The sequence below is a fragment of the Balaenoptera acutorostrata genome, chromosome 11, assembly GCF_949987535.1.
Source record: "Balaenoptera acutorostrata chromosome 11, mBalAcu1.1, whole genome shotgun sequence".
Lineage (NCBI taxonomy): Eukaryota > Metazoa > Chordata > Mammalia > Artiodactyla > Balaenopteridae > Balaenoptera > Balaenoptera acutorostrata.
The window spans coordinates 18158921-18185378 of NC_080074.1; the positions used below are offsets into that span (position 1 = coordinate 18158921).

At 47.6% G+C, this 26458-nt stretch overlaps 1 protein-coding gene across 4 annotated transcripts in view; it reads right to left on the reverse strand.

Moving 5' to 3' along the window:
• CHST11 (carbohydrate sulfotransferase 11) overlaps positions 1–21089 on the reverse strand; it is a 281187-nt gene extending 260098 nt beyond the window's left edge. For 2 of the 4 annotated variants that reach the window (XM_057557416.1, XM_007165752.3), the window contains exon 1: positions 20466–21089. In XM_057557416.1, the coding sequence (XP_057413399.1) occupies positions 20466–20568 (103 nt within the window). In that variant the 5' untranslated portion in view covers positions 20569–21089. Of the gene's footprint in view, positions 1–20450 lie in introns of all 4 variants that reach the window. The other 2 variants (XM_057557415.1, XM_057557417.1) reach the window with 1 other exon arrangement.
• Between the last annotated feature and the right edge of the window lie 5369 nt (positions 21090–26458).

A 26458-nucleotide genomic window follows, 5' to 3' on the forward strand; every position in this document is an offset into this window, starting at 1 on the left:
CTAAATATAAAATAGATGAACAACAAGGACCTACTGTACAGCACAGGGAACTCTACTCAATATCTTGTAATAACCTATAATGGAAAAGAATGCTAAAAGGAATATATATGTATCATATATATAAAGAATATATATATACATATGCATATGTATAACTGAATCACTTTGCTGTACACCTGAAACTAACACAACACTGTAAATCAACTATATTTCAATAAAAATTAAAAAAAAAAAAAAAAAAGACTCCTGACCAATCCCTTAAGACTTCCTCAGATATCTGAGGCAAGTTTGGAAATGCCATAAAGACAGGTAACTTTTCTGAAACTGGCCCTTGAACATTCCTCACCCCCAGGCACTCACCCTCCTCCCTCCATGTGGTCATTTACAGTTTGAAAAAAACCTCCCTCCAATAACCTCCTGGAACAGAGGGTCCAGTTCACGGCCTCTCCCACTGTGCGTTAGGAACCAGACCATGTCAACAGCCCCAAAACGACCAGAGACTAGATGATTCCAGCCACCTCCTGGAGCTCTTGAAATTGCCTGCTACTGCTGACAGCTACAGGGAACATCGCCTTCATTTCCCAAAGAGCTAAATCGCAGTGGCTTTTCTCAAGGTGGCTACTGGATCCCTGTGCTTCTTAAATTGCTTTTAGCCCAGGCAGGACGCTCCGGGGCCCTCTGTACACCCACTGTTGCACGAGGGCCTGAACTAGACACACAGATAACCGAAGTTAATTGACCACATCCTATTTAACAGGAAATCTAATAGCCAGCTATTTTAGACTCATCTCACTTCCCCATCATCCACTTCTACCGCAGCGCTAGGTTGATGGAGAGTCAGGGTGTGCATAAAAAGAATATGGGAAGGGGGACGGGGATGGCTCCAGAGTTCAGAGATGAAAAGGCTTTGGGGAGACCGTCTCGAGGAAGAGAGGTGCCAGGTACTACGTCTGCATAGCAGACATGGCATTTTTCCTTAGTGTGTATTTTGGGGCGATCCAGTGCAGGCTGATGGAAATTATGGGGGCGGCTACAGTCTGCCCTAAAACACCCCTTGCTGCTGCCACCAGAGTGGCTTATATCCAGTCTCACTCTAATACCAACAATAAGTTACTTTCCATTCTTGTTTCAAAGAAATAATACAAAGATGAATGTATAAAAATGATTATTGTGGCTTTTTTTTAAAAGGAAAATCTTGTTTTAAAATACCCAAGAAAAGAGAATGATTAAATATATCCAGGCCTCCCCTTTGAAGGCAGAGGCAATGCAGAGAGCACACAGGAAACCCCCATCTGGGGTGCGTGTGTGTGTGTGTGTGTGTCTCTTTCACTTTTGCAAAAGGAAAGACATAGTCATGAGCTGGGTTTGGTTTTGGTTTTCTCTCCCCACCCCCTCTACTCCTGCTTCCTGTTTAGGGGAGCCTGATCCCCCAACCCTGAGAGCATCAAGGCACAGCTGCCCAGGAAGAGGCTTCCTTCTCAGGGCACTGCTAACTGTCACCCTTCTGGGAATGGCGCAAGGCGTGTAAAGAATGGCTCCACAGTGCCACAATACCTAGGTCCTGGTCACTACACAAACACCCTCTCACCTGAATTCCTTCTTCACGTTGGTTGAGGACCACTGAGTGCACAATGCCTCCTAGAGCTATTATTATGTCTCATCAACCGTTGAGCAGTTGTCCATTTTCCTTCCAGCTCAGGGATCGCCCTGCTATCCATGTTTCCTCCTCAATCACAGAAAGGAGGTTTTCACACAGACACTAGCCCATGTTTGCACACAGAAGTTAAGAGCATCTGAAGTCCAACAGACCTGGGTATCCCAGCTCTACCACTTACCAGCTGTGTGTCTTCGGGCAGCCGCAACAAAATCCCGCAGACTGGGGGGCTCATAAACAACAGAGAATCAATTTTGCGCAGTTCTGGAGGCTGGACATCCAAGATCAGCGTGCCAGCGTGATCTTCCTGCTTCATAGCTGGCACCTTCTCTCTGTGCCCGTACCTGGTGGAAGGGGCTGGGAGCTCCCTGGAGCCTCTTTTATAAGGCACTAATCCCATTCCTGAGGGCTCCATCCTCATGACCAAAGCACCCCCCAAGTTCCCTCCTCCTGATACCGTCACCTTTGGGAGTTAGGATTTCAACATATGAATTTTGAGAGGACACAAATATTTAGACCATAGTGCTGTGTTACCTTAAGTTACTTACAGAACTTCTCTGAGTCCCACCTAAAAGTGAGTGCTACCTTCACCAGGCTGTTGAGATGACTAAATGATTTAACAAAGATAAAGGATGCCCAAGGAGTCAGCAGTCAACACATATCTTTTAAGTGAATTTCAACCCTGTGGATGATCTACAGGCCTCTCGGACATGCATGGAGATTGTGGAGGTGGCTTTCAGATAAGCACTTGTGTACTGATGGGTTTCCCTCTTCCTGAAAGTCCATTGATAAGGTGCTTTGGGACAAGGACGGGAGTTCTCTTCTCTTCCCAGTTGTCAAGTGAAACTTCCCTCCTACCCTTTGTGGCTCACTCGTTCAGACACAAAAGCATGTATTCAACAAACCTTCATTTTATTGCAAGTCTGTGACAGGGCAGGCACTGGGGACTCACTTGGTGCTCTCTGGAAGCCTGTTATCTAGTATGGACCAAAAACTAAACAAGACCATCCATGCTGAGTTTGAGGGAGGTTCTGTTAGGAATCTGGACAGCAGCCAAATCAAACTGGCTGCCATCAGTACGACCGACACTCTCATACACTGCAGTTGGAACATAAATAGATACAACCATCTAGATAACACTCTGGCCACACCAATCAAGAGCCTTCGATAGTTTATAACCTGTGCATTCCCCTTCTGAAAATTTATTTCAAAGAGACATTAAGAAACTCAGACAAAGGTTTAGGTACAGAAAGGTGTACTGTGGCAATTTTTTAAGAGGGAAAATCATTTTCAAAAATGTTCAACAAAAGAGAATGACTAAATTACATCCATATGATGACATATCCATACAATGGAATATTATGACATCCATATGATGGAATATTACAGTGTTTTCAAAGAAAATTGGATGACATGAGAAAAATGCCTATGATTCAGTACAAAGCAGCAAAAGCAAGACACACTGTAATATATGCATGATAATTTCTATGCATCTATACAAATACATATGTTTGTATAGATGCATAAATATATGCATTTGTATGGATGCATAGGAAAACAGACTAGAGGTTAACAGAGATCCTTCCTGGGTGGTAGGATCAGCGGTGACATTTTTGGAAGTGGGTTTCATTTTTTTCAAAATTCTCCATAATATGCCTGAATTAAGTTTATAATCTGAAAAAAATAAAAAATATATATATATACAAACCATTGCTTTACTTTGATATTGCAGGGCAGGGGTGGGGTGATGATGGAAAGGAGCCAGAGGTGTTGCCAACCTTGCCACTTGATAGATTGTATGCCAAGAAATGTCAGCTCCATTGAGACAGGGATCTTGTCTGTTTCGTCCCCTGCTGTTTCCTTAGCACTTGGTAGGGTCCTGGCACACACGGAAGGCATTCAATAAATGCTTGTTGAATAACTGAATGAATGACTGCAGTCCAGCTCAAATGTTCTTCCTCTGTGAAGTTCCCTGACCTCCCCTAAACTAATTACTCCTCTTTTTCTAGAGGCCCAGAGCCGTTATTACAAAGTTTTATGGCTCACAATTATGGGTCTGTCACCACTCGCTAAATTGCAAGTTATCTGAATGCAGGAACTAAGTCTGATTTAGATTTGTCTCTGTAGTCAGATGAATGTTTGGTCAATAAATGTTTGAGTGAAGGATGGAGGGGTGAAGAGATGTCAGCCTGTTCATACTGGATTAACAGTAATTATTCACTTCAACTGAGATTTAACTGTAAATGTGTATCAATTTTGAGAATTGCTAACAGAATAAAATCTGAGTGGGGAGAAACAGTCTTAGAAATAGTCTCAGCAGTCAACTGCAAAGTTGTTGATGGTTTTAGCCTTGAAACACTTTCTTCTAACAAAATTTTACTCAGAACCCCAAAATATAAAACAGGCACAGAGCCACTCTGAGAAGGGTGGGGTTCTGGAACCCTCCTTGACATTAAGTTATCTGCTCTGGACCCTCTGGGATTGAAGCAGCAGTTTAAAAACTGCCAACGTTGACATCCGTTAGTAACAGGTGAGAGGGTCCCCAGAAGGAAGTGGAAGAACCAGGACCAGGACCCTTGTTTCCTGACCCCTCACCCAATGCCCTTTCAACCTAACTGCACCTCCTCTTCCAGTCAGGGTTACCCTTGTTTTAGAACAAATCAAACCCTCAGCTATGGCAGCCAAGGCTTACATGCTGAGAACTCAGTGCTCTGAATTCATGGCTCTTTTATTTCCTATGAAAATATAGGAGGAATGTCGCTGTGACTTTCCAATGACAACATCCTTCACGTTGCTTGAATGCCACTTTCAGGAAGGCACTTGCTATCAGACCTATATTTATTTTTAAATTCTCAATTTGCTTTTACAGACACAGGAAACAAAAGTCGGCACAAGCCTCAAAAGAATTCTTTCCAGAATCCTGTAGAAAAGAACTCTGAACCACTCCCCTCCTGAGTTAAATGGATTATCCTAAAATGAGCAAGGCCACCATTACTAGTTAATATTTTTAAGCACATAATTGTCTTTCATGGGATGGCCCACACTCTCCCAATAAAAGCTGTTTTATTACAGGTGACTAAAAAATTGCCTGTTCAGTTTCTGATTTCAAACCTGTACTTCTATTTTTGAAAGCAAAATTATACAGAGAGCCCTACATACCGTAAAACCTTGGCTCTTAAAAGGATTCACGACCTACCTCTTCCATTTTCAAAATAATCTCCATTCCAGTACTTTGGCATATACTCCCAATAATAAGTACTGTCTTAATTAGACCTTCCAATCCCTAATCCCTAAATCCTTACAAGTCTGCAAGTATAAATCCCAAAACCACTGTAGTTTGCACAGCCACACGCCCCCTTAAAAAGTGCTGCACCTCTGTAATGACATTGTATTGCTTTTTCTTTCTTTCTTTTTTTTAATTAAGCACTTGGGAGAGCTCTCCCTGTGGGTTGTTATTTTATGGGGAAAAAAAGGAGATCAAAGGTGACGAGATACCCCAATGAGGAAACCACCTCTGAGGATATTTACCAATGGATGTCAAGTGCCACTGGCTAGCAGAGAAAATGAAGGGGGCCCTCAGTTTTCTACCAAGCACAATGACCCTCAGAAGTGATTCTGAAAGCGAGAGATGGCTTCTTCTGTGGTGCAAGAGCTCTACAGTTAACGCACCCTCTCTCCCACAGCCCAGGAGTGGGGACTCAAAAGAGGCGGCCTTTTGATATGAAGATTACACAGGGCAGCATCTTTCAGGGAGACAAAGAGATCAGACCCCACACACAGCGCACAGGGCGAGTCTCTACGGGGCCTTAAAGCCTGGGGTCTTGGTTCCCAGGAGGAAGGGTCTGACTTCGGTCCAGCCTACACTGCTCACCTCCGGGGCAGCCCACAGCCGCAACCTGACGACCCCAGACAGACCCAAGAGCCCACAATGAAGCAAGAAATTCTCCGCCCTGCAACTACTTACACACTTTCCCTTTCTCCTGCCACTTCTCCCAGGGCCCTCCCAGGGTGAACGGAGGGCACCATTAGCAACTAACTGAGCGACTGAAACGTAACCTCCGTGGCCTCTGATTTCGGCAGGAGCAATGCAAACAGCGGAGTTTTCAATCCCGTCCCAGAGCGCTTTTAAGCTATTACTTACTTTGCACTTTAGACATTCATGAATAATCTTCTTCCACCCCTCCCCCATTAAATAATAATAATAGAAACTCTTTCAAAATGGCTCCAAGTTCATTTTGAGAAAGTGAGTTGAAAACCTCTGCCCTTCTAATGAAACAAGAGAGCTTCATTCAAACAACCCAATCGAAAAACGGGCGGAAGACCTAAATAGACATTTCTTCAAAGACAGTTTCATTCAACTGAACTTAAATTTCATCATCTGAAAAACAGGAGACCCTAAACCTTCTATAGCTCCCGGGTCCCAAGAATAAAATTCAAACTTCAGAGCCTTCAGGGCCCTCCAGGTTGGTGGCCGACCCACCTCTCCAGCCTGGAGCTTCTTGTGTCCCCAGACGTCGCTCTCCTTCCCACCCAACCCTGGTTCTGGCAGGTACCCTCACCTCAAGTGTCCGTTCTCTCCTCTTAAATCTCCCCAGCAAATCTCCAGTCGTCCTCCAGGGCCCAGTGCAGAAACATCACCTCTCCTGTGAAGTCTTCCTCAACACCCCTCTCTAAGTCAATCACCCCTCCCTTCCTTAACTGTTTCTCTCTTCGTAACCCCAATCACATTTGGCCCCATCGGACAGTTAATCATGTGTGCTTCTGTCCACCTCGATAGAATGACTCTTCCTTGGACCAGTCTCTGCACGCAAACGTTTGCTTTAGAACCCATTTTAAACCAAATTTAAGCAGTTCCCTGAACCCCTCTGAGTTTCCACTACTTCATCTGTAGAATGAAGTTGACAGACTCTCTCTCTAGGTTACAGAGTTTGTTAGGCTCTCATTAGGAGAGTCAAGCTTCAGATGGCGATTGATTAGCTAACAAGACTTTGAAGATGCCTTAGAGGCCTGAAATTACTTCAGCTATACATATGCGACTCCACAACGTGTATCTCTTATTTAACACCTAGAGTCCTAAGAGAATCAATAGTCTTCCCAAAGGGTACAGCTTAAACCCAGGAAGGAAAACATCCCCTTAAAAAAGGGGGGAAAGGGCAAAAAAAAGAGAAAAACGTAAACAAAAAAACTTAAATCCATTGCATAGAAAGTTCTCCAACACTTCAGAGCTGCATTATTCAGTATGCAGCACTTGAAATGTGGTGAATCTGAATTGAGATGTGCTGTAAATGTAAAATATACACTGAGTTTCTGAAGACTCGGTACAAAAAAAGAAATGCAAAATATCTCAATGATTTTTAATATGTATTGCCTCTTAAAATGATACTACTTTGCTTGTTTATGGCTGCGTTGGGTCTTCATTGCTGTGTGCGGGCTTTCTCTAGTTGTGGCGAGCAGGGGCTACTCTTCATTGCGGTGCGTGGGCTTCTCATTGCGGTGGCTTCTCTTGCTGCAGAGCACAGGCTCTAGAGCGCAGGCTCAGTAGTCATGGCGTGCGGGCTTGGTTGCTCCGCGGCACGTGAGATCTTCCCAGACCAGCGATCGATCCAGTGTCCCCTGCATTGGCGGTCGGATTCCTAACCACTGCGCCACCAGGGAAGTCCCAATACTACTTTAGATATTAATTTCACCTGTTACTTCTTACCTTTTTAATGCAACTACTAGAAAGTTTAGAGTGACATATGCAGCTAACAGCATCTTCTACTGGGCAGCGCTGCCCTAGCAGGGTACTCCGAGCTGCATCTGCAGATCCCGGCACACACTGCTTACAGCATTATAATAACCGTATCTCTGAGAACTGTTCACTTTTTGGCTGTGTCTACATCTAACCAGGGTGTTAAGTGATTTGCTCTTTGCTCTCTTACCTGGCAGCTCATTGTAGAATCACACTGGAAATCAAATCAGCAGTGAAATTGCTGAAAATTCCATACCTGCCATCCCAATAAAGGATTTTCTTCTTGGCCACCAATTACTATCAATGTATTCGTCCTTTCAATCAATATTTACTAAGTGACTACTGCTATGGTCTAAATGTTTGTGTCCCCCCAAAATTCATACTGTGAAAACCTAATGCCCAAGGTGATAATATTAGGAGGCGTGGCCTTTAGGAGGTGGTTAGGTCATGAGGGCAGAGCTCTCATGAATGGGATTAGTGCCCCTCAAAAAGAGGCCCCTGGGCTTCCCTGGTGGCGCAGTGGTTGAGAACCTGCCTGCCAGTGCAGGGGACACGGGTTCGAGCCCTGGTCTGGGAAGATCCCACATGCCGCGGAGCAACTAGGCCCGTGAGCCACAACTACTGAGCCTGCGCGTCTGGAGCCTGTACTCCGCAACAAGAGAGGCCGTGATAGTGAGAGGCCCGCGCACCGCGATGAAGAGTGGCCCCCGCTTGCCGCAACTAGAGAAAGCCCTCGCACACAAACGAAGACCCAACACAGCCAAAAATTAATTAATTAATTAATTAATTAATTATTTTTAAAAAAGAGGCCCCAGACTGCTCCCTCACCCCTTCCGCCCTGTGGAGATGCAATGAGAGGTCAAATGTCTTGTTTATAAGCCACCCGGTCTGTGGGATTTTGTTGCAGCAGCCCAAACAGAGTAAGACAACTACCATTACCAGGCTCTATTCTAGGTGCTGGGATACCGTGGCACACAAGACACGGCCTGCTCGTGACGAGCCAACGCACCAGCGCACGTAATGACAGAGGCGTGCACATAGGAAGTACCCTGGGACACAGGGGAAGGACACCCATCCGCTTACCTGGCCAAGAGGAGATGGATGTTGTTTTCACACAGGAGGTAACATATGAACTAGAATTTTACCTCAAGACGCAACCAAGTTGAAGAGAGGTGAGTGTCATCTGAACACAGGTGATAGCACTGGCCCCAAGAGGGGATGTGCTCACCCAGGATAGAGTGTAGGTAAGAAGAGAAGGGGCTATCACTGAATGCCCCACAGAGGATCCACAGCTGTGCTTAAGGCCCTTATAAAATAATTACTTCTTGACCTAATTAGCTAGAACCAAGAACATGTAGATGAGATACACTGGTGAGGTGAAGAGAACAGTCTCCCGGTGTCAGTTAGACCTAAGCCAGGATCTTGTCCCAACTTTCCAGCTCTATGACCTCAGGCAAGCTTCTTAACCTCTCGAAGCCTCAGTTTCCTCATCTGTACAATGGGATTGGTAAACGCCCATCTCACCAGGTTGTGGTGAAGAGTAAATGTGATTATCCAAGTACAGCAGCTGGCATACTGTCTGATACATAGTATCACTAAGTGATCATCTCATTAGTGTTATTTTTAGTAAAGCATCAGCAACATATGGAATCTAAATAAGGATTTCCCAACTACTGATATTTTCGGCTGGAGTATTCCTTGTGGGAGGCTGCGCTGTGTGTTATAGGATGTTTAGCAGCATCCCTGGCCTCTACCCACTAGATGCCAGTAGGACCCACCTTCCCAGCTGTGACAACCAAATTGTCTCCAGACACTGCCGAATGTCCCTGCGCTGGGGAGGAGAAGGGAGCAAAACTGTCCCTGGTTGAGAACCACTGGTCTAAATCAGTTAGATGAGGTGGGAAGTTCATCCGGAGCGCCACGTGCTTAAAAAGATAAAGTTCTTGTAAAGAACTGGGAGCGCTGACAGACTCCCACCCTCCCTTAAGCACTAAGCCCAGCAGGAACTGTCTGAGGGGCCAGAGGTGGAGTGGAAGAGCATCAGATAGGCCCTCCGTCTCAGGCTGAAGAACCCTGGGCCTCGCGCAAATCAGGATTACAGTCTTTCGACTAAATTTCAGTACCTGCTCTGGTGATGACGGGCAGAAATGGGCCTCTGCCCGTGCTAGGAGTGCCAGGCAGCAGAGGAAGCCCCACCAGGCCTGCAGTTAAGAGGGCGGGTGACTGGCCCCTGTGCAAGAAGAACTCAGAAAGTCCTCCTCCGCACACCACAGGCTCGAATGTGGAGACCCAGGCCAATCGGTCCTGGCCTGTGCAATGCCCCCAACCACAGCTCCTGTAAGGACTGCCGTTCCTCAATGGCTATTCTTCTGAAACGACTTTCATCCTCCTCAGAGTTCCGCTGCAGAAATGGCACTGACGGGTGCCCTGGGTTGTATTTTTTCAAGTGTCACTTCTTAAAGCTAACGGGAACCTGAGGGGTAATTTAGGTGCATAATTGGGGGGAAAACCTAAGTCCTTTGCATTCAGCATGGAACCGCAAGCTGATATTTCACCAGGTAAACTCAGCTTTTGCAAAACACTACACAGAGGCACAGCTAAGCTTTGGCCTTGGCATGGGAGGTGCGACAGCACAGCAGACGGAGGGTCAGGGCATCCAGAAAGACGATATCATAGGAGTCTAGACAGAGGACCCTTTTGGTAAACCTCACAGGGTAGGTCACACCCACGAAACGGATAAACATGAAAACATTTGCTCAGGATTCCAGCAGAATGAAACACAACAGCGTTGTTGTCAACACAAAGATTAAAATCTTAGAATGAGGAAACACAGTGCATTTATTTTAACAATATGCATACACTGTTTTTGCGTCCATTTTCAATGTATTTTCACATCTCATTTCCCATTTAATCCTCACCACCACCGCGGAAGAGAGATAATATTACTACCTTCCCTTGGCAAACGAGGAGAGTAAATCTCTTGTGTTTGTGACTTGTATTCAATCAATTATTAAGCCCCTACAATGAGCCGGGCACCCTCCCAAGTCATCAAGTATGGCCAGGTACTACACCAGATGTCGCTGAAACGTGTAGGGTCTTGAGGTATTTCTCCAGGAGGAGTATCATTGGCCCTTGGTTAGGATGACTATCTGATGGGCACAAAGATCCCACCCCGTGCGAGATGTCTAGCATCCTTGGCCCTGCCCACTAAATTGATGTCCTCAATCCTTGGGACAAACAAGCACGGTGAGACACATTTCCAAATGTGGGGGCCAGGGGGGAGCCCCCAACTGAGAGCCCCTACTAGACATTCAGAGCAACAGTCAGACAGCCATGGTTTAACTCTCGTGTCATCAGTTCCTCTCTGTGTGACCTCAGTCTCCCCACCTCGCCTTGTAAAATGGTGACTATAATAGGTGAACCTTGTAAGATTCCTGTAAGGAATAATACATGTTAAGCACCTGACCCATGTCAGCCTCCAGGAAATAATACCCAATAAATATCTGAATTTCTTTATCAGCTCATCCCCCTTATACCCACATCTCCTTCGATCTTAAAACCCCCTTCTCAGGGAGCCTTCCCTGACCCCTCCATTTAAAAGTGCAGTCCCCTCACTGCTTCCATGTCACATCCTCCTTCCCGGCTTTATTTTTTCTCTGCAGCACTTGTCACCATCACACACACTCTATGGTTTAAACATGCATTTGTTTATGTCTCCGTCCATTGAAGGTACCATGAGGACATGAACCATGTCTGTTTGGGTCCCTGCTGTAGCTCCAGCACCGAGCACAGAGCCTAACTCTTAACAAGGATTCAACAAAAATATCTTGAGTGATGTCGAATGGATACAGTGGACAGCCAGGGCCTGAACGCTGGTCCTGGGCTGCAAATTCTGTGCTTTTTTCCACCATGGTGAACGATCATGAACAACAGTACTGGAGGTAAAATATGTCCACTGTTAAGAAATGTAAAGTGTTAACAACACTACCTTAGAGGGGCCTTTGTGTTTTCCCTCTTCTGGGATCCTGTGAAGTTAACAGTTTCTAACAGAAACCCATCCACCAGCCTATTGCACTGGCGTTGCCTTTGTGGGTTTTTTTTCACAAGGCTTTTAAGATAAGCACTCAAGCCAGAGACTGATTAGGATTTCAACACTTAACATTACCGAGTTTCTTTATTTCTATCCATACCTATCTGAGTGGGACCTGAACTCCAGTGATATTGGAAATATCATTCCTGCCCATACTATGTATCCAAAGCCGAACTCGGACTCACCACTGCCAGAACGAGCTCCAGGTGAACACTGTACTTTTACCCACACTTGACTGTGGCAGGTTTGACAATCAGCAACTATATTCAAGACCAGTTTACACCTGGGGTCCCAAAGTCCAGTGGACATTCGATCTAGCACAAAGGGGCCTGGGAAGGAAACATCAGGCCTTCCATTTTCATTGACTCTAGAAAAAGAAATTTAATGTTAAAAATATGAATTCATGTTAAATGTTAATCAAAACAAACACCCCCATCTAACCTGTCATACCAAGTTACATGCCATTTACGAAACTCAGGCATCCTGAGGAGGGAGATGGAAGAAGGACAAAGGAACTCAGTCATCCCACTGCTCTCAGCACATTTTGATGGATCACCATTTACAACTGAATCGTAAGTAGATTTACAGATTATATTATCTACTTTCACCTAAACTAATCCTCATAAAACGGAATAGAGGCTTAAAGAGATCCCAGTCAAGAAACTACAGCCTGGAGGGCATTCCCTGGCAGTCCAGTGGTTAGGACGCGGTGCTTTCACTGCCGGGGCGCAGGTTCAATCCCTGATCAGGGAACTAAGATCCCGCAAGCCGCTCGGCGTGGCCAAGTTAAAAAAAAAAGAAAGAAAGAAAGAAACTACAACTTGGAGATAATACTCATAAGGCACGCACACAGGAAAATGGCATTCCTCTCTCTCCCAGAGTCTTGTATGCCATATCACAAGGCAAAAAGGATGAGAGACTTGGAGTTGACTGGGAGTTAGATAACAGAATTTCCCAGGTGGTAATGAACATGTGGATTTACGATCACTATTGTTAGAAACTTAGAAATATCCTTATCCTACATATTTAGATAATGGGAGTGATATGTATACACTTGCTATAAACAAAATATGTGGGGGATGGCTGCTCACATATGTTTTACCAATAGGGTGTGGTGAGTACTCTGGACGTCGGCTCACCATCCATTCCACCCCCTTCTAGAAGGTCTTTCTATACCGCAGAGGCTATTGATTTAAAAGCGGTGTTTCCCAGGCTTCCTTGAAGCTAGGGTTCTGAATGTGAGTCTGACTCCCCCAAATAGAAGCACTCACTTCAGATTTAGAAAGAGGCCACCTTCCTGCGTTTTGGGTTGTTTTCACCCTCCTGGTGACGGGGATGTGAGGGTTTTTTCTGCAACAGCATGGAAGGGACCACCCTCTGGCTTTCTGGGTGTCGAGAGGTGGCTGCAGTGGGGAAGCACCCCAATTCTGTAACTGAGATTTCTGATCCCAGGTTCTCAGTGTCATTAGTTTGTTCTTGGATTCAGTAGTTCCAGAGACAGTCTCAGAGGTGGTAGCACACTTAGTGGGTCAGTTTTTTTGAGCAGCCGTGCCAATATATGTTTGCCTATATGTTATTACATATACTACTACTATTAGCTGAGACTCATTCACGGAGGTCCAGCCGACAGCTCTATGTCTCCAGCCTTCCCAACAATTTGGAAAGGACCAGATTCCCTCCATTAAACACTTTTCTGCTTAAAATACCTAGACCGCTTTCTAGTTCCTGCCCCGACGCCTGACTGAATCCTAGCAAACCAAGAGCAAAGAGGTTTGGGAGACAAATAAAACAAGACAGCACCAGAAGCTATTTGGATACAGCAAACCAACCTGGCTCTTCCCTCTGGGCTGTACGCATATTGGTGAGGTGGGCAAGGGGGCAGAAGAGACGTCTTTGCCAATCACTTATTTACTCTTTAAATGTTTCCTAAGCACCTCCGGGCTGACCTTAGAGGCTATAAAGAGGAACCTGGTAGAGGTTCCTCAAAATGTGGAGATGTACAAGTAAACAAATAACTACTACCCATTTCTAAAAGGGCCAGAGAAGAGAAATGACGAAGGCCATGGGCGTTCAGTGGCCTCAAAAGAAAGTAAAAATCCACATCGGTGACATTTTCCTCAAGAAACATCACGAGGTCTATTTCTCTGTGAACTTCCAGGTTTGAGCCCCACATTAAATAACTCACTCCCCCACGTCCCCATTCTGACTCTTACCAACCTCATCAGTTAACCAGAGAGACATGCTAACTGCAAGCCCTGAGGCTCTGAAAATAGGTGCAAATTTCCCAGGCACAGCAGAAAAGACTCAAAGGCCTGCACGCTGGCAAAGCCTGTATGAAGCAGGTGATCAGGGCTAATCAGGTACCTCCAGGCCCTCAGTTGCAGCCTGAGTGCCATTTTTCATCACCTGACTGAGGTTATGGAGTGCACCATGGGTTACAAAAAGTACTCTCACGATTTACAGAGGTGGGTCCGAAGCCATCAACTGTAAGACACTGCCACTTTATGTTCCTCCGAGAAAAAAAAAGGCTCTCCATTAAAGGTCAGCACAGTACTAAGATACTATCAATTACAACACATCAAATTTCATAAAAAGGAAAATGTGGGGGGAAAATGAGTGTTTTAGAATTGATAAAACATAATAATTCACAGGGTTAGGCAGAATGTCCACAGTAGGACCTGGGTCTTTCACTCCCAAATCATCAATCCATTCAATCTCTACTTTTCCTGAGTGCTTCCATAAGTTAGCAGCTGCTGATGGCTGTTCTTATCTATGAATGCCGTGGATCACACCCTGAACATTTTAAGAATTTCCCAACACAAGCTCAGTTAAAATTCCTGTCAAATCTTTTTTTTTTTTTTTCTGATTTGTACTGCTTTAAAAAATTGACAACAGGGTGGTCTAGTTTGTGGGGGGGTGGTGGAGGGGAAGTGGGATTTACATGGTAACCACTTCACCCAAGTGCACCCAAGGGCTGCTGAAGATAAACACAGAAGCGCAAGCAAGAGGCCTCGGTTGATCCATCCCTGTTGTGCCCCATCCCCCAAGAGTCCTCGGCCCAAACTCTTCCAGGGCTTCCCATCCTGTCCCCAGTCACGGCCAAGGCCCACACAATCTCTCTCCACCTCCTAGTCTCAGCTTCTTCCTCCCTCTGCTCCAGACACTCAGAGCTGCCTGTCAGGCATGGTCCTGCCGCAGGGCACAGACCTGTGCTGCTCTCTGCCCGGAACATTCTGCCTGGGACTGGGCGGACACGTGGTCAGCTCCTTCACTTCCTTCCGGTCTCTGTGGTCCAGTCGTCTTGTCAGCGACATCCCGTAACGTCCTCTATATTAAATTGCAAGCCTGGCCTCTCACATCCCTCATTCATCTCCCCTGCTTTGTTTTTCTCTCTTCACACCATCTGATGTGGCATCTATGTGACTTCTGCATTTCCTTAAAGCCTGCCTATCCCACTAGAATGTAAGTTTCATGAGGGCAAAAATAATGTTTCATTGCATCCCCAGTGCCTAGAACAATACCCCACACAGAGTAGAGGAGAGACAGAGAGAAAGAAAAAGCAACTCCACTCTGACTTTCTGATCAATCACATCTGGTGTGAGATGCATCAAATTACAAATTCTAGGAATTTTTAATGGACAGATCAGATTATTCAATGATGTCAGAGGCAGAACTGCCTCCCTCTTCACCAGTGATAAAGATGGGGTCTCAAAAGTCAAGAGAAGAAAAACTAAAAAGTGAAAATGAGTATGTAAAACAACTTCTGTTTTGTCTCAGACTCTGACCTTACAAGCAGCCGTGACTTTCACGAAAGTCTTTCCACTCACCGTCCCCAGATTAAGAAGAGCTTTGTCCTTTGGTGGGCTTAAGAAGGGAAAGGGTGGTACCCATGCTTGTAAGCCTTTGATTTCCTGTTTTTAAATGGCTGTTGCCCACAGAGCTCGTCATAAGCAAAATGACTTTTCATCCAGATAAATACAAACAGCAGCCTCTGCTGGAGGGTGGATTCTCCCACCCCTCACCCATCAGGAATACCCCAACCGCTCTTTTTCTGGTGCCCAATCACCACTTTTATTTCAGAGGCAATGAAATGAGGACTCCTGGACAGCGGCTATAACTGTGGAAGGAAACTGCCTAAGTGTATCTGTCTTATCTTTGTGCAACTATGAAATTCCCCATTGAGGTGCAAACATTTAAACCACCAAGGGGCGACCCCATGCTAGAAACATCTTATCTTTCAGTCATTTAATGCTGTTTCCAGGATTTAAAACAGTGTCATATTTGAGACCTTCTTGACATCTTTTCAAAGGATAAAGATGTCAGATATAAAAGAACAGTCCCTATGAACTGGTATAACTCCAAATTCAGTTCATGTATCAGCAAAAAGATTCTTTAAAATTAAATACATGCAGGGGAAAAAAAAAAAAAAAAAAAAAAAGGCATGATACCAGACTGAAATCCTGCAAAGGGGTGGGGATGGAAGGTGAGAGGTATATGCAACTCTATAAATTTAAAAGTTTGTGGTTAAATTTTCTGTCTTTAAACTTAATAACTGGTCACCATAATGACCATAATGATGTATTTGTCTAAAATACATATTATCTATCAAACAAGGTACAAAATCCAGGATGTGATCTCAAATTTTTTTTAATATATATATTCCATAATATACAGAAAAAAAGTACCCATTGCCTCTGGGTCGTAGATTAATGGATGATTGTTTTTCTTCTGTACTTCCTAAATTTTCTCAAATGAGCACATATTGCGTTTATAATTAAATTAAAATTATAACCCAAGAGCATTTCACATCCAATCTAATCAAGTGAACTACAAAGGGGTAACCCAAGACCTCTTTAAATAAAGGGTATAATCTTTCAATACATTCAAGCAAGGCAAAGAAATCCCAAGCGACAATGAAAGTAAACATATCACAAAAGGAAAAAAAAAAAGAGAGAGAGGAAGAGCAAGAGAGAAAAAAAGGCTTTCTCCGCAGGTTTCTCTCCTATGAACAGGAGCTTTCAAACAAAACCACAACCCTACGGAGTAACACAAAGGGAAGGTTCAGAGGAGGTGCCTTCACACACTCAGCACAAATGCAGCCTGGAGGCCTCGCAGCTCTGCCTGGCCTGACACAGCTCCATCAGAGGCCAGCCATCTGGGGCAGATATGGTCTCGGCAGGTATGCGAGCCACGTCAATGCTCGGGAGGCACTTTCACAGGACATGATCGCTGATGGAGTCAAACCTGTGCAGAAACCACAGGCATGGAGCTCCATTCTCACCGACATCAGGAGCGGTTCACGCCCACAGAAGGTGTCCCCTGCAGATGGGGTTCTATAGGTCAGTGGCTAAATGAGGCCATCCTCCCCAGTACCCAGGACACCCAAGCAGTGTCTCACTGCCTCACACTTCAGGGCAGCAAATCTAGGCCATGGGGAATGCTCCTGTCTGGCGCATGATGAGCTTAAACCTGATCCATGACTCGGGGGATCTCAGAGGCCAGGAGGGCAGAGAAGTGTCCAGACCTTGTCCCTGGTGTTCCACATTCCTCCTAGAGAGCCAGACTTACTGACCAGGTATTCTTGGCAAGGTTTAATGTAACCTTCCCAGAAACTGGAGAAGCAGGTCTCCTAGAGTCTAGCCACTTCATGCATTCATCCAGCAAATATTTTATTGAGAAACTACTATGTACCAGGCACTGTGCCAAACACTGGGGTTAGAATGGGGTCTAAAACCCAGTCCCTGCCCTAAGACTATTAACTCAGAGTGTCAAAGCTCTAAAGAAAACTGCCTTTACTGACAAGGCCCACTTCTGCTGAACCCTCCAACCAAATTAAAGATCAATTACTCAAGTTTATATATTAGAAAAGTACAAAAGACAATGAACCCTAGATTAGAATCAGAGGGAGAGACAGCCAGCGCCAACCCCCCCACCCCGCCAGCTGTCTCCTTTTATTCTTTCTCTCCCTCCTCACACATTCCAGGTATTCTCTAGCCATCAACGAAGCCAGGAATCCATTTCTTTTTTGAATACTACTTTGCTATTTCAGATAGAAATAGAAATAGCCCTCCTGCCAGAGGGCTCCAAATTTTTAGCAACACAATCTGTGCCATGCTGTGGTCCCTTCTGCCTCTCCCTGAGTGATCTGGAGAAACAGAAACTGCAGAGCCAGGCTAAAGGATCAGCTATCATTACCCTAAATCCTTCGGAGAACCAAAGATCAGCTAACTTTTAAGGAAATGCAAAGCGGTAGGAAAAAGATATAGCATCAGCTGTCATCAACAGTGTAGTTTAATAAAATGGGGGGGGGGGGTAAATGTTTAATATGAATTTCAAAGCATATTTTTATGTCCCATTGACACTGACATGGAGTTTTCATGGAACCATATGTAATTCAAAATAAGGAAAACCTTTCGGGACTTCCCTGGCGGTCCCGTGGTTAAGATTCCACGCTTCCACTGCAGGGGGCGCAGGTTCGATCCCTGGTTGGGGAACTAAGATCCCACACGCCTGTCGCGTGGCCAAAAAAAAAAAATAAGGAAGACCTTTCAACTGAATTACCTGCAGTTCTACATTCAATAGCATGTATTGAAGGTAGTCTTTGCTATGGACTGGGGGAAAGTATCAGAAGAACATGTTCATATAGACACAAATAATCAACAAATGCTATTTTGGGGGGAGGAAGTGGGACCCGGAAGGGAAGCCAAGGTTGAGAGCAGAGGATCCTTATCAGCATAGCCTTGGAAAAGGTTCTGTCCCTGGTTCCAAAAGGCCAGACTGAAAGGAGCTAACACCACTGCTTTCAAGTCAACTTAATGTTCCAACTGGAGCTGGAAATTTTCACAAAGTGCAAATTACAAGTTGGGAATTTCTTCCTGGTATCTCTGGCTAGACAGTTATTTCCTAATTCTCACAGAGGATAAGAAAAGCCCAGGATGCATGAAAACCATGGATAGTAGCAGTCTTTCTAGTTAGTATCTCACCGGACAACTAACAGGTACAGAGAAGTTAAAGTACATTCCTGCCGGAGACTAATATTCATCCTTGTTCCAGGCATTTCTGCAGAGAATTACCTGGCATGTTCGGTCCAGGCAAAACTTTAAGTGGCCTAAACACATCTGTAGTGTCTAGACCAAATCATTCGGCCCTTTGTTTAAACTGCTGGAGCTCCAGTGTATTTGTACACCACCCAGTCTCCAGCCCCCGCCCCCCCCCACCCCGCCCCGGGGGAGTCTGGCCCGGGATGGCACTGTCTGTCTGGTCCTGTCCATCGCAACCATCGCCTGGCAGCCGGCAGGCAAGCCAGGTCCATTTTTAAATTCCCTTAGAAGTTTCACAACCACCGGTTTGGGTGAGGAGACAAACACCGCTGTAGTTTGCTGACATGAAACTAAAAATACCCAGCTGCAAACAAAAGCCACCCTTTACAAGGCTGGCTTGGTGTCCTGAGGTTACATGTGGTAGTGCCAGGCCATATGACCATATTCTTGGCAAAGTGGCCGCCTTAACATCTGCTCCAGGCCCAGCGGGGCAGAGGGGCCATTCTGCCCTGAGCTGTCAAGGAATCCCGCACCGGGCAGCCCTGCCTGTTTGACGGAAAGAACAGCTTTATGCCGTCGACCCAAATGCAGGCTAGATGAATTCGGGGCTGCGTCTGGGTTAGACACACACTGAAAGGAGAATGCGGGAGGCAAAAAGAAAACACCAACCCTACAGCCCTGGAAGGAAATGTGTTTGCACCTCCCTCCTTGCAATTATAAAAGCAAGTTACTGCTGTGACTATACTGAGAAAGGCAACTCGGAGGCGTGAAAAATGGATCTGGGAGCCGATGTGGCCCAGTGGGGGCCTGCTGGGGTGGAGGACCATGGCTCCACGGGGAGACTCCCGTTGCCCCGGAAGCTTCTTTGTAAGGTTTTACCTGTTGGGCTCCAGAGCGGAGCTGCGAACCCGGGGCCGCCACGGTCGAGGTCGTCCCTCCCTCCCCAGGTCTCAAACTTTCCTTCGCGCCCCTCGGAAGGGGCAAGCCTTGTCCCTTCCCGAGTCCAGATTTCAGGTGTGGAACTTGTCTAAGCCACCGGGGACTGCGGGGAGGGGGCTCATTCCCACACGGCCCGGCGGGCCCGGGGGGGCTCGGAACGCAGGAGGGGGGGGGGGGATGCAACCTGACGGTCAGCCCAGGACCCGGCCAAAGTTTCCTCCCAAACTGCGGTGGCGCGCGCGACCCAGGAGCTCTGAGTCCCCCAGCACAGGGTCGGGAGCGGGGTTGCGGGGAGGGAGCAGGCCCCGGGGCACAAGCCGCAAGGTCAATGCGGAGCCGGAGCCGAACCCCGGGGCAAACAGCTGGCGCCGGACCCCATCCGCAGCCTGGTGGAGGGGCAGTGCCGGGCACCCAACCTCTCCCTACACCTGCTCAGCGCGGTGCCGAGCCCCGGACACGTGGGAGCCTAGCCCCGGGCTCCCCTGCTCGCGGAGGGGACTGGCAACCTCGCCGGGGCGCGCACCCTTCGCCCCCGGCCCCCCAACCAGGAAGAGGCAGCGCGCTGGGGCGCCGCGCGGCTGGCTCCCGGCGCCTCTTTCATCCTCGGACCTCTGCAGAAGCCGGGAAGGAGTTTCGTTCTCTTCAAACCCACCCTCCACCCTCAGCAGCTTCCCACAACCTCTACCTTGCCCTGCTACCTCGCAGACAGACGGACAAGAGACACAAAGAAGAAAACAGAACAAAACAAAACTACCGCCCCTCGGGTCTCATCCTCCAGCCTGGAGCCGGGAGGAAGAAGAAGAGAGAGCACATCTTTCCTCCTCCTCCCCATCCCGACTCGGGTATCCGGGCGGACTCGGTCAGCAAGGAACCCCGAGGTGGCCCATAGAGAAGAGGTAAGGTTGGAAGAGGCAGAAGGCAGGCGGAGCGAGCGAGGGAGCAAAAGCGCGAGAGAGCAGAAAATATCCAACAAAACCACGCTAACGCGCCCCCTACCTGGGTGCAACATACTTTGGAAATAGAAGATAACCAGGATAAAGGATCCCAAGCAAGTGGCCAGCACCATCCGGCAAATTCTGTTCATCCTCATCACTTCCAGCAGCCCCGGCTTCATGGCTTTGTCCTGGCTGCGGGGACCCGGGCGTCCGGGAGGCGCGCCCGGAGCGCAGGAGCGGGAAACCCGCCGCGCGGAGCGGAGCCCGGGAGGCGCAGGGCAGGGCTGGGCAGGGTTCGCAGGGAGGATAGGGTTGGCTTCGCGGCCGCTCTCGGAGCCCCCAGCCCCGGGCAGGGGTGTGGAAGGCGCCGGAGTTGCTCTGGAAGTGCTGAGATGCGTGGACCCGCCGGCTGCGCGCTCTTGCTCCTCCCGCTGCTCCTCCTCGCCTCTCCGCCGCCGCCTCCGCCCCCGCCAGCGGCCGCCGCTGCCTCCTCGCGGGCCGGGCGGCTGGGGGGCGAGCGGTGGTGGTGTCGCCGCCGCTGCCGCTTTTCTGGCCGCTGTGGCTGTCGGACGGGCCCCCTCCCTCCTCTCCAAAGGCTACTTCATTGCGCTCCAAAGATCCACATATTCCGGGGCTGGGTTTTACCAAATGCAACTCACAGCCCCCGGCGAGGGGAGGGCGCCTGCGGAGAGCCGGGCGGAGGGAGGGACCCGAGCGCCGGGGCGGAGCGTCGCGCTCCCCCCGCCCCTACCGGGGATTTGGTCGCGTCCAGCTGTTTCCCGGGGAGCGCGGAGTGCGCGCCGCGCTCCCGCAGGGTCCCAAAAGCCCTCAGTCCCCCGCCGGGCCGGCCGCAGTCTGGTGGTTGTGTGTCAGCGTTTCTATGACAAAACCCGGAGGAAAAAAATACGAATAAAATCGCCTTGGTGCTGCCACCCCCCTCCTGCCGGCCTGTGAAGAGGGAGGTGGCGGGGTGCGGGTCGGGCACTGGAAGCGCGAAGGGGTCTGGCGGTACGCGATTATTTAAAATCCCTGGGCAGGGTAGCCGGGAAGTTGTCCCCAGCCCCCAGGGAGCGAGTGCCCTTTTCCCGAGTCTCAGAATAGGGCGGTTTTGGGGGGGGTTTTGTTTTGTTTTTTTGGGTTTTGTTTGTTTTGTTTTGTTTTTTCTTTCCAACGACAGCCCACCACGAGCGACGTTTTGGAAAGGGATTAAAGACGTCTGACTTCAGGTCAAGGTTAGGAAAACTGCGTAATTCTCAGGGGTCAGGAGACAGCTGAGCTTTCCCCGGGATTTATGCAGTCTGACACTCACCCCACCTCAACAGGGCAAAAGGGGTTTTGTAGATTTTCGAAGTCTGATTTCCCAAAGGGTAGAGCTCCCTCCAAATCCTCCAAAGGGCAGAGTCTTAGAAGGGTGGATGGGAGAGGATGCCCCCACTAAGTCACTCCTCCCAGTACAACCAACTGCTGGAAAAAACCAAGGCTGCCTTAGCGTTGGCAGGTAAATGGAAAGATGGCGTTGCTTTCTTGTGTTGAGTGAAGTGACTTAAAAATTCCAGTTCCATGTGTTTAGATTGTTTAGCAGTCAAACTGGATGCAGGTAAACAGTGCAGAGATCACTGTCTCACCTACCTAGTACTAGCTGGAGAAAATCGGTTCCTATAGTCCACTTATCAAACTAACTAGAATGGAAGATCTAAAGGGTTATTTAAATTCCAACGATAATATATACCAGGAAAAAAAGTTACTGTAAAGACTACAATAAGTTTTGCGCATATTATCAGATCTTTACTACTATTAACGCAATTAGTGATGAAATAAGATAATGGGTCTCTCTATACCTCTCACACAGCAGGCATTTGATACTTATTGAATCTGAATGTAATGGGCCTTATCCTCCTCTCAATACATCAGAGACACAGTTTGCAAACAGATACATGCAGCAAAAACCACCTCAACAACCTCGGTTTGCTTCCCGGCAAAGTCTTCCTCCAGCAGTTGCTAAGCAGGGAAAGTAACAAAGTCAGCAGCCTTGCCTTTGATTACAGAAGACAATCAATTATAGCACGATATTTATGTAGCCGGTTTGTACTGTATTAATTTGCTCACTTGTGAATGAGCTGCTTACTAAAGGCAGCCGAGCTGAACCAGATCCAGTACAAAGTCATTCTCCAGTGATTCCCCCCAACGGGAGATCAGGGATCGGAGCTGCCCTTACCCACCCACCTGCCCATCCTTGACCAAGGCAGGGATTCCCCGCAGAGAGCATGACTAGATGGGCACTTGCAGTGTTTGGCCTAGAACAGCAGGCTCTCATTTAACTCCTAGTTTTATAGAGCAGGCTGGGATTTGCTCCCAGGTCACCCAACTGGTCCCTCGCCTGCCAGGGCAGAGACCACACTGTACCTGGACAAAGCCTGGACACGCATAAGGCAGTCTGGGAAGTCTCAGGGCCAAGGGAGAGGTCAGAAGCCTAATTCCTGGTGGGTCATGGTGAGTTGAGTTGGCCCACCTGGTGAGGAAGGATGGTGAACCATGCCCAGCATACATTTCTGCATTCTCACAGTCAGGAATGGGCCCAAACATACAGTGAGGGATAAGGTTCTGACAGGTGAACTACCACCTCTTCCAAGAAGCCTTCCCTGATTTCTCACCAGAAGTGGCCTCTTTCCTCCTCTGTGTTCTGAGCACTAGGTCCAAACCCCTCCTGGGTCACTGTACCTACTAAGCTGAGTTTTATTCGTCTCTGTTTCTCTCTAGTGCTCAGCAGAGCAATTGGCACCTGGTAGGTAAAAATAAATCTGAGATGGAGAGGTGATGCCTTCTTGGGCTAGGAAGTTAAATTAGATCCCCCCTAAAATCTATGGTCATGGTCAGTGGTAGTGGTCTGCGATTCTGTTGTTCTGTGCCCCTTAGGGGTGAGAGAAAAGTTCTATTTCTTGTCTCCTCATCACACAGTAATAAACTTCCCAACCACAAGTACAGTCATTGCTTTCTTTCCATTCTTATCCTAACAAAACTTTGTTGTATCTTTTATGCATGCTACACGATAAATATCGACCAGATAAAGGACAGTGTTGACTGATAAGACTGAGGAGAAAGGAGATTTGATATTTTGAATTTTGAAGAGAGGTCAATGGAAGGCTGCCTCTCAAATCAAGTTTTTTGTTTTCCAAGTGTAGCAGTCAGGAGAGGTGAGGTTATGCTGCAATAACAAACAAGCCCTAACTTCAGTGTCTTAAAACAACCAGGGATTAGCTCTCGCTCCACCACATGCCTGCCGTGGGTCAGCAGAGGAGCTGAACATGTGGAATACCATGTACAGGATGAGGCCGAAGCAGCCCCCACCTAAAACTTGGCCGGTTGCAGTGCCTGAGGAAAGAGGGTCTCTCGCAGGTCTGACCCCAACAATTCAGTGATCCAACCTAGAAGGAGCACGTGTCACTTCTGCTCATCATGTATCAACCAGAACTATTCACCCACTGCTCCACATCCCATCCAGGCAAGGAAGTCAGAGAGCCCAAAGCATTTGGGAAATAGTCTTCCTGGGGCTTCCCTGGTGGCGCAGTGGTTAAGAATCCACCTGCCAATGCAGGGCACACAGGTTCGAGCCCTGGTCCAGGAAGATCCCACATGCCACAGAGCAACTAAGCCTGTGTGCCACAACTACTGAGCCTGCACTCTAGAACCCGCGAGCCACAACTACTAAAGCCCGTGTGCCACAACTACTGAAGCCCGCGCACCCTAGAGCCCGTGCTCCGCAATAAGAGAAGCCACCGCAATGAGAAGCCCACACACCACAACAAAGAGTAGCCCCCGCTCACCACAACTAGAGAAAGCTCGCGCGCAGCAACGAAGACCCAACACAGCCATAAATAAATAAATAAATAAATAAATAAATTTATTAAAAAAAAAAAAAAGAAAGAAATAGTCTTCCTGGCTGCAACCCTTCATCCCTCCTCAGACCTTATTTTGCTTCATTTTTCTAAATTCCCTTTTACCCCAAGAGTTTCTGCACATCAACACCAGGCTCATCGTGGGGCCTGGCTAATAAACCTTGGTTGATTGTGAGGCATGAATCTTACTCTCCAAGTGAAACAACATACAAATGAATCTGGGGTCTATTTCAAAACCTGGCGTGGCCCCTGAACACGGTGTTGAGGAGAAAGTTCTATGTGAGTGGATGATCTTGGAAAATTCAGAGTAGAGGAAGAAACTGATGCAAAATCAGAATTCCGGCTTGTGTCTGCCATCAGCAGTGAACCGACAGATATTTACCAAGCCCGCCAATACCTGCAGGCTGAGCTCTACCTCGTTCCTGTAGGTGATGCCTTCAATGTACTGTCTTGTTCAGATCTTGCAGAACTGGCGCCAGTTTCTGCACTTTGTTGGAGAGAGATGTGGGCCTAGGGCACTGGTAGACAGAGAGCTCTTTTGCATCCTTGGGGAAGGGGGGGCATGTCTTGGGCCAACATCAGCCAGGGGCACCAGACTGGCTCCTCCCAGGATGGGCTTTGCCTGTTTGCATCTCTCTGGCACCTCCAGCACAAAGTACACTCAGTTAACCAGAGCACAGTAAATATTTGTGGAGTTGAATCAGAAACCATGTGCCCACAGCATGTGGAGATCTTAGGGTACAACTCTTCTTCAGGTAGGTAAACCACAAGGACACAAGTGGGTTACTCATGACATGGCTCTGAGCGAGGCTCTTCTTCCCTGGCCTTTCAGAACAAGGTAGGGACGAAAGAAAGGACAGAAGAAGCGATAGAGAAAGAGGGAGGAAAGGAGAGAGGGAGGGAAGAAAATAGGGGAGGGAGGAGAGGAAGGAGGGAAGAAAGAGGCGCTATTACTCTGTTTCACTTTCTGATGCTGCCTTTGCCCTTCCACCCAGTTCAGGCCCAAGAGACTCCTCTCCCTCCCTTACTGAGGAAGGAGGTCTGTCAGACCCTCGGACCCTTGGGCACTACCCCAAGCCCCCTCCGACTGCCCTCTAGGTGGCCTCAACCACCCTCCCCGTCTCCACGCGCAGCCCAGAAATCAGCTCCCCAAACTTCTCATCCCTCTCCAGGATTTCTTAACTGGGGGTCCCTGGTCACCACCCAAACTCCTATCCAGATGACCCAAAGCCCTCCAGCCCCAGTCAGATGGTCTCACCCACCCTGCACCCCTGTTCCAGCATGGTCACAGAGGGAGCCATCATTCACATGGTGTCTAAAGTGCTTTTGCATTTCCCCTCACCACAAGCCTCCAGGTGGAGGCCATTCTTATCTTCATTTACAGAAGAGAAAACTGAGGCAGAGAAAGGTGACATACCCAGGGTCACGGGGCTGGTGCTGGCAGATCCAAGGTTGAAAAGCCAGAAGCCAGGCAGCGGCAGTGGGTCCAGGGTCCCCTCTCTTCTCTTCCCAGACTGCCAGTTGGGCTGAGGGCTCAGACAGACCCGGTGGACCTGTGTGACCTGCGGCAGGTCACTTCACCCCTCTGAGCCCTACTTTCTCCACCTATAAAATGAAGGCAGCTGCAGCTGCCTCGAAGGACAGAACACCGAAGAGGACGACATGGCACTCAGTGACTGTTGGGTGCCTTCCCTGGTTTTTTTTTCCCCTTTCCACCTCTGCTAGTCCCTCCTTGTGCCCCTCTTCAGTGACAACAGTAGCATTTCTTAAGCACACTTTGACATTAACGGCATGGTAATTTATTGAAATATTCATTGTGCTTGTTCTGGTATTCTTTACTTCTTCACTCCTCCATTTCAAGCAGGCTTTGTGCTACCCTGCCTGAGGGATTTAATAAAGACATTCTTGGGGAAAAATTTAAAACTCTGGAAGAGATAATGCTGAGCAGTATTCCATGATAATCAATTTCCTACAATTTATCTATCCATTGGTTGATGGACATTGGCACTGTTTCCAATTTTTAGCTAATCTAAATGATGCTGCGATGAATATTTGCATATAAGTCTTTGCATGAACAAATGTTTTCATTTATCTTGGGCAACTACCTAAGACACTCTATGAGACTGTGTCTTCTTCAAAGTGACTGTTCCCCTTTGCATTCCCACCAGCAAAGTAG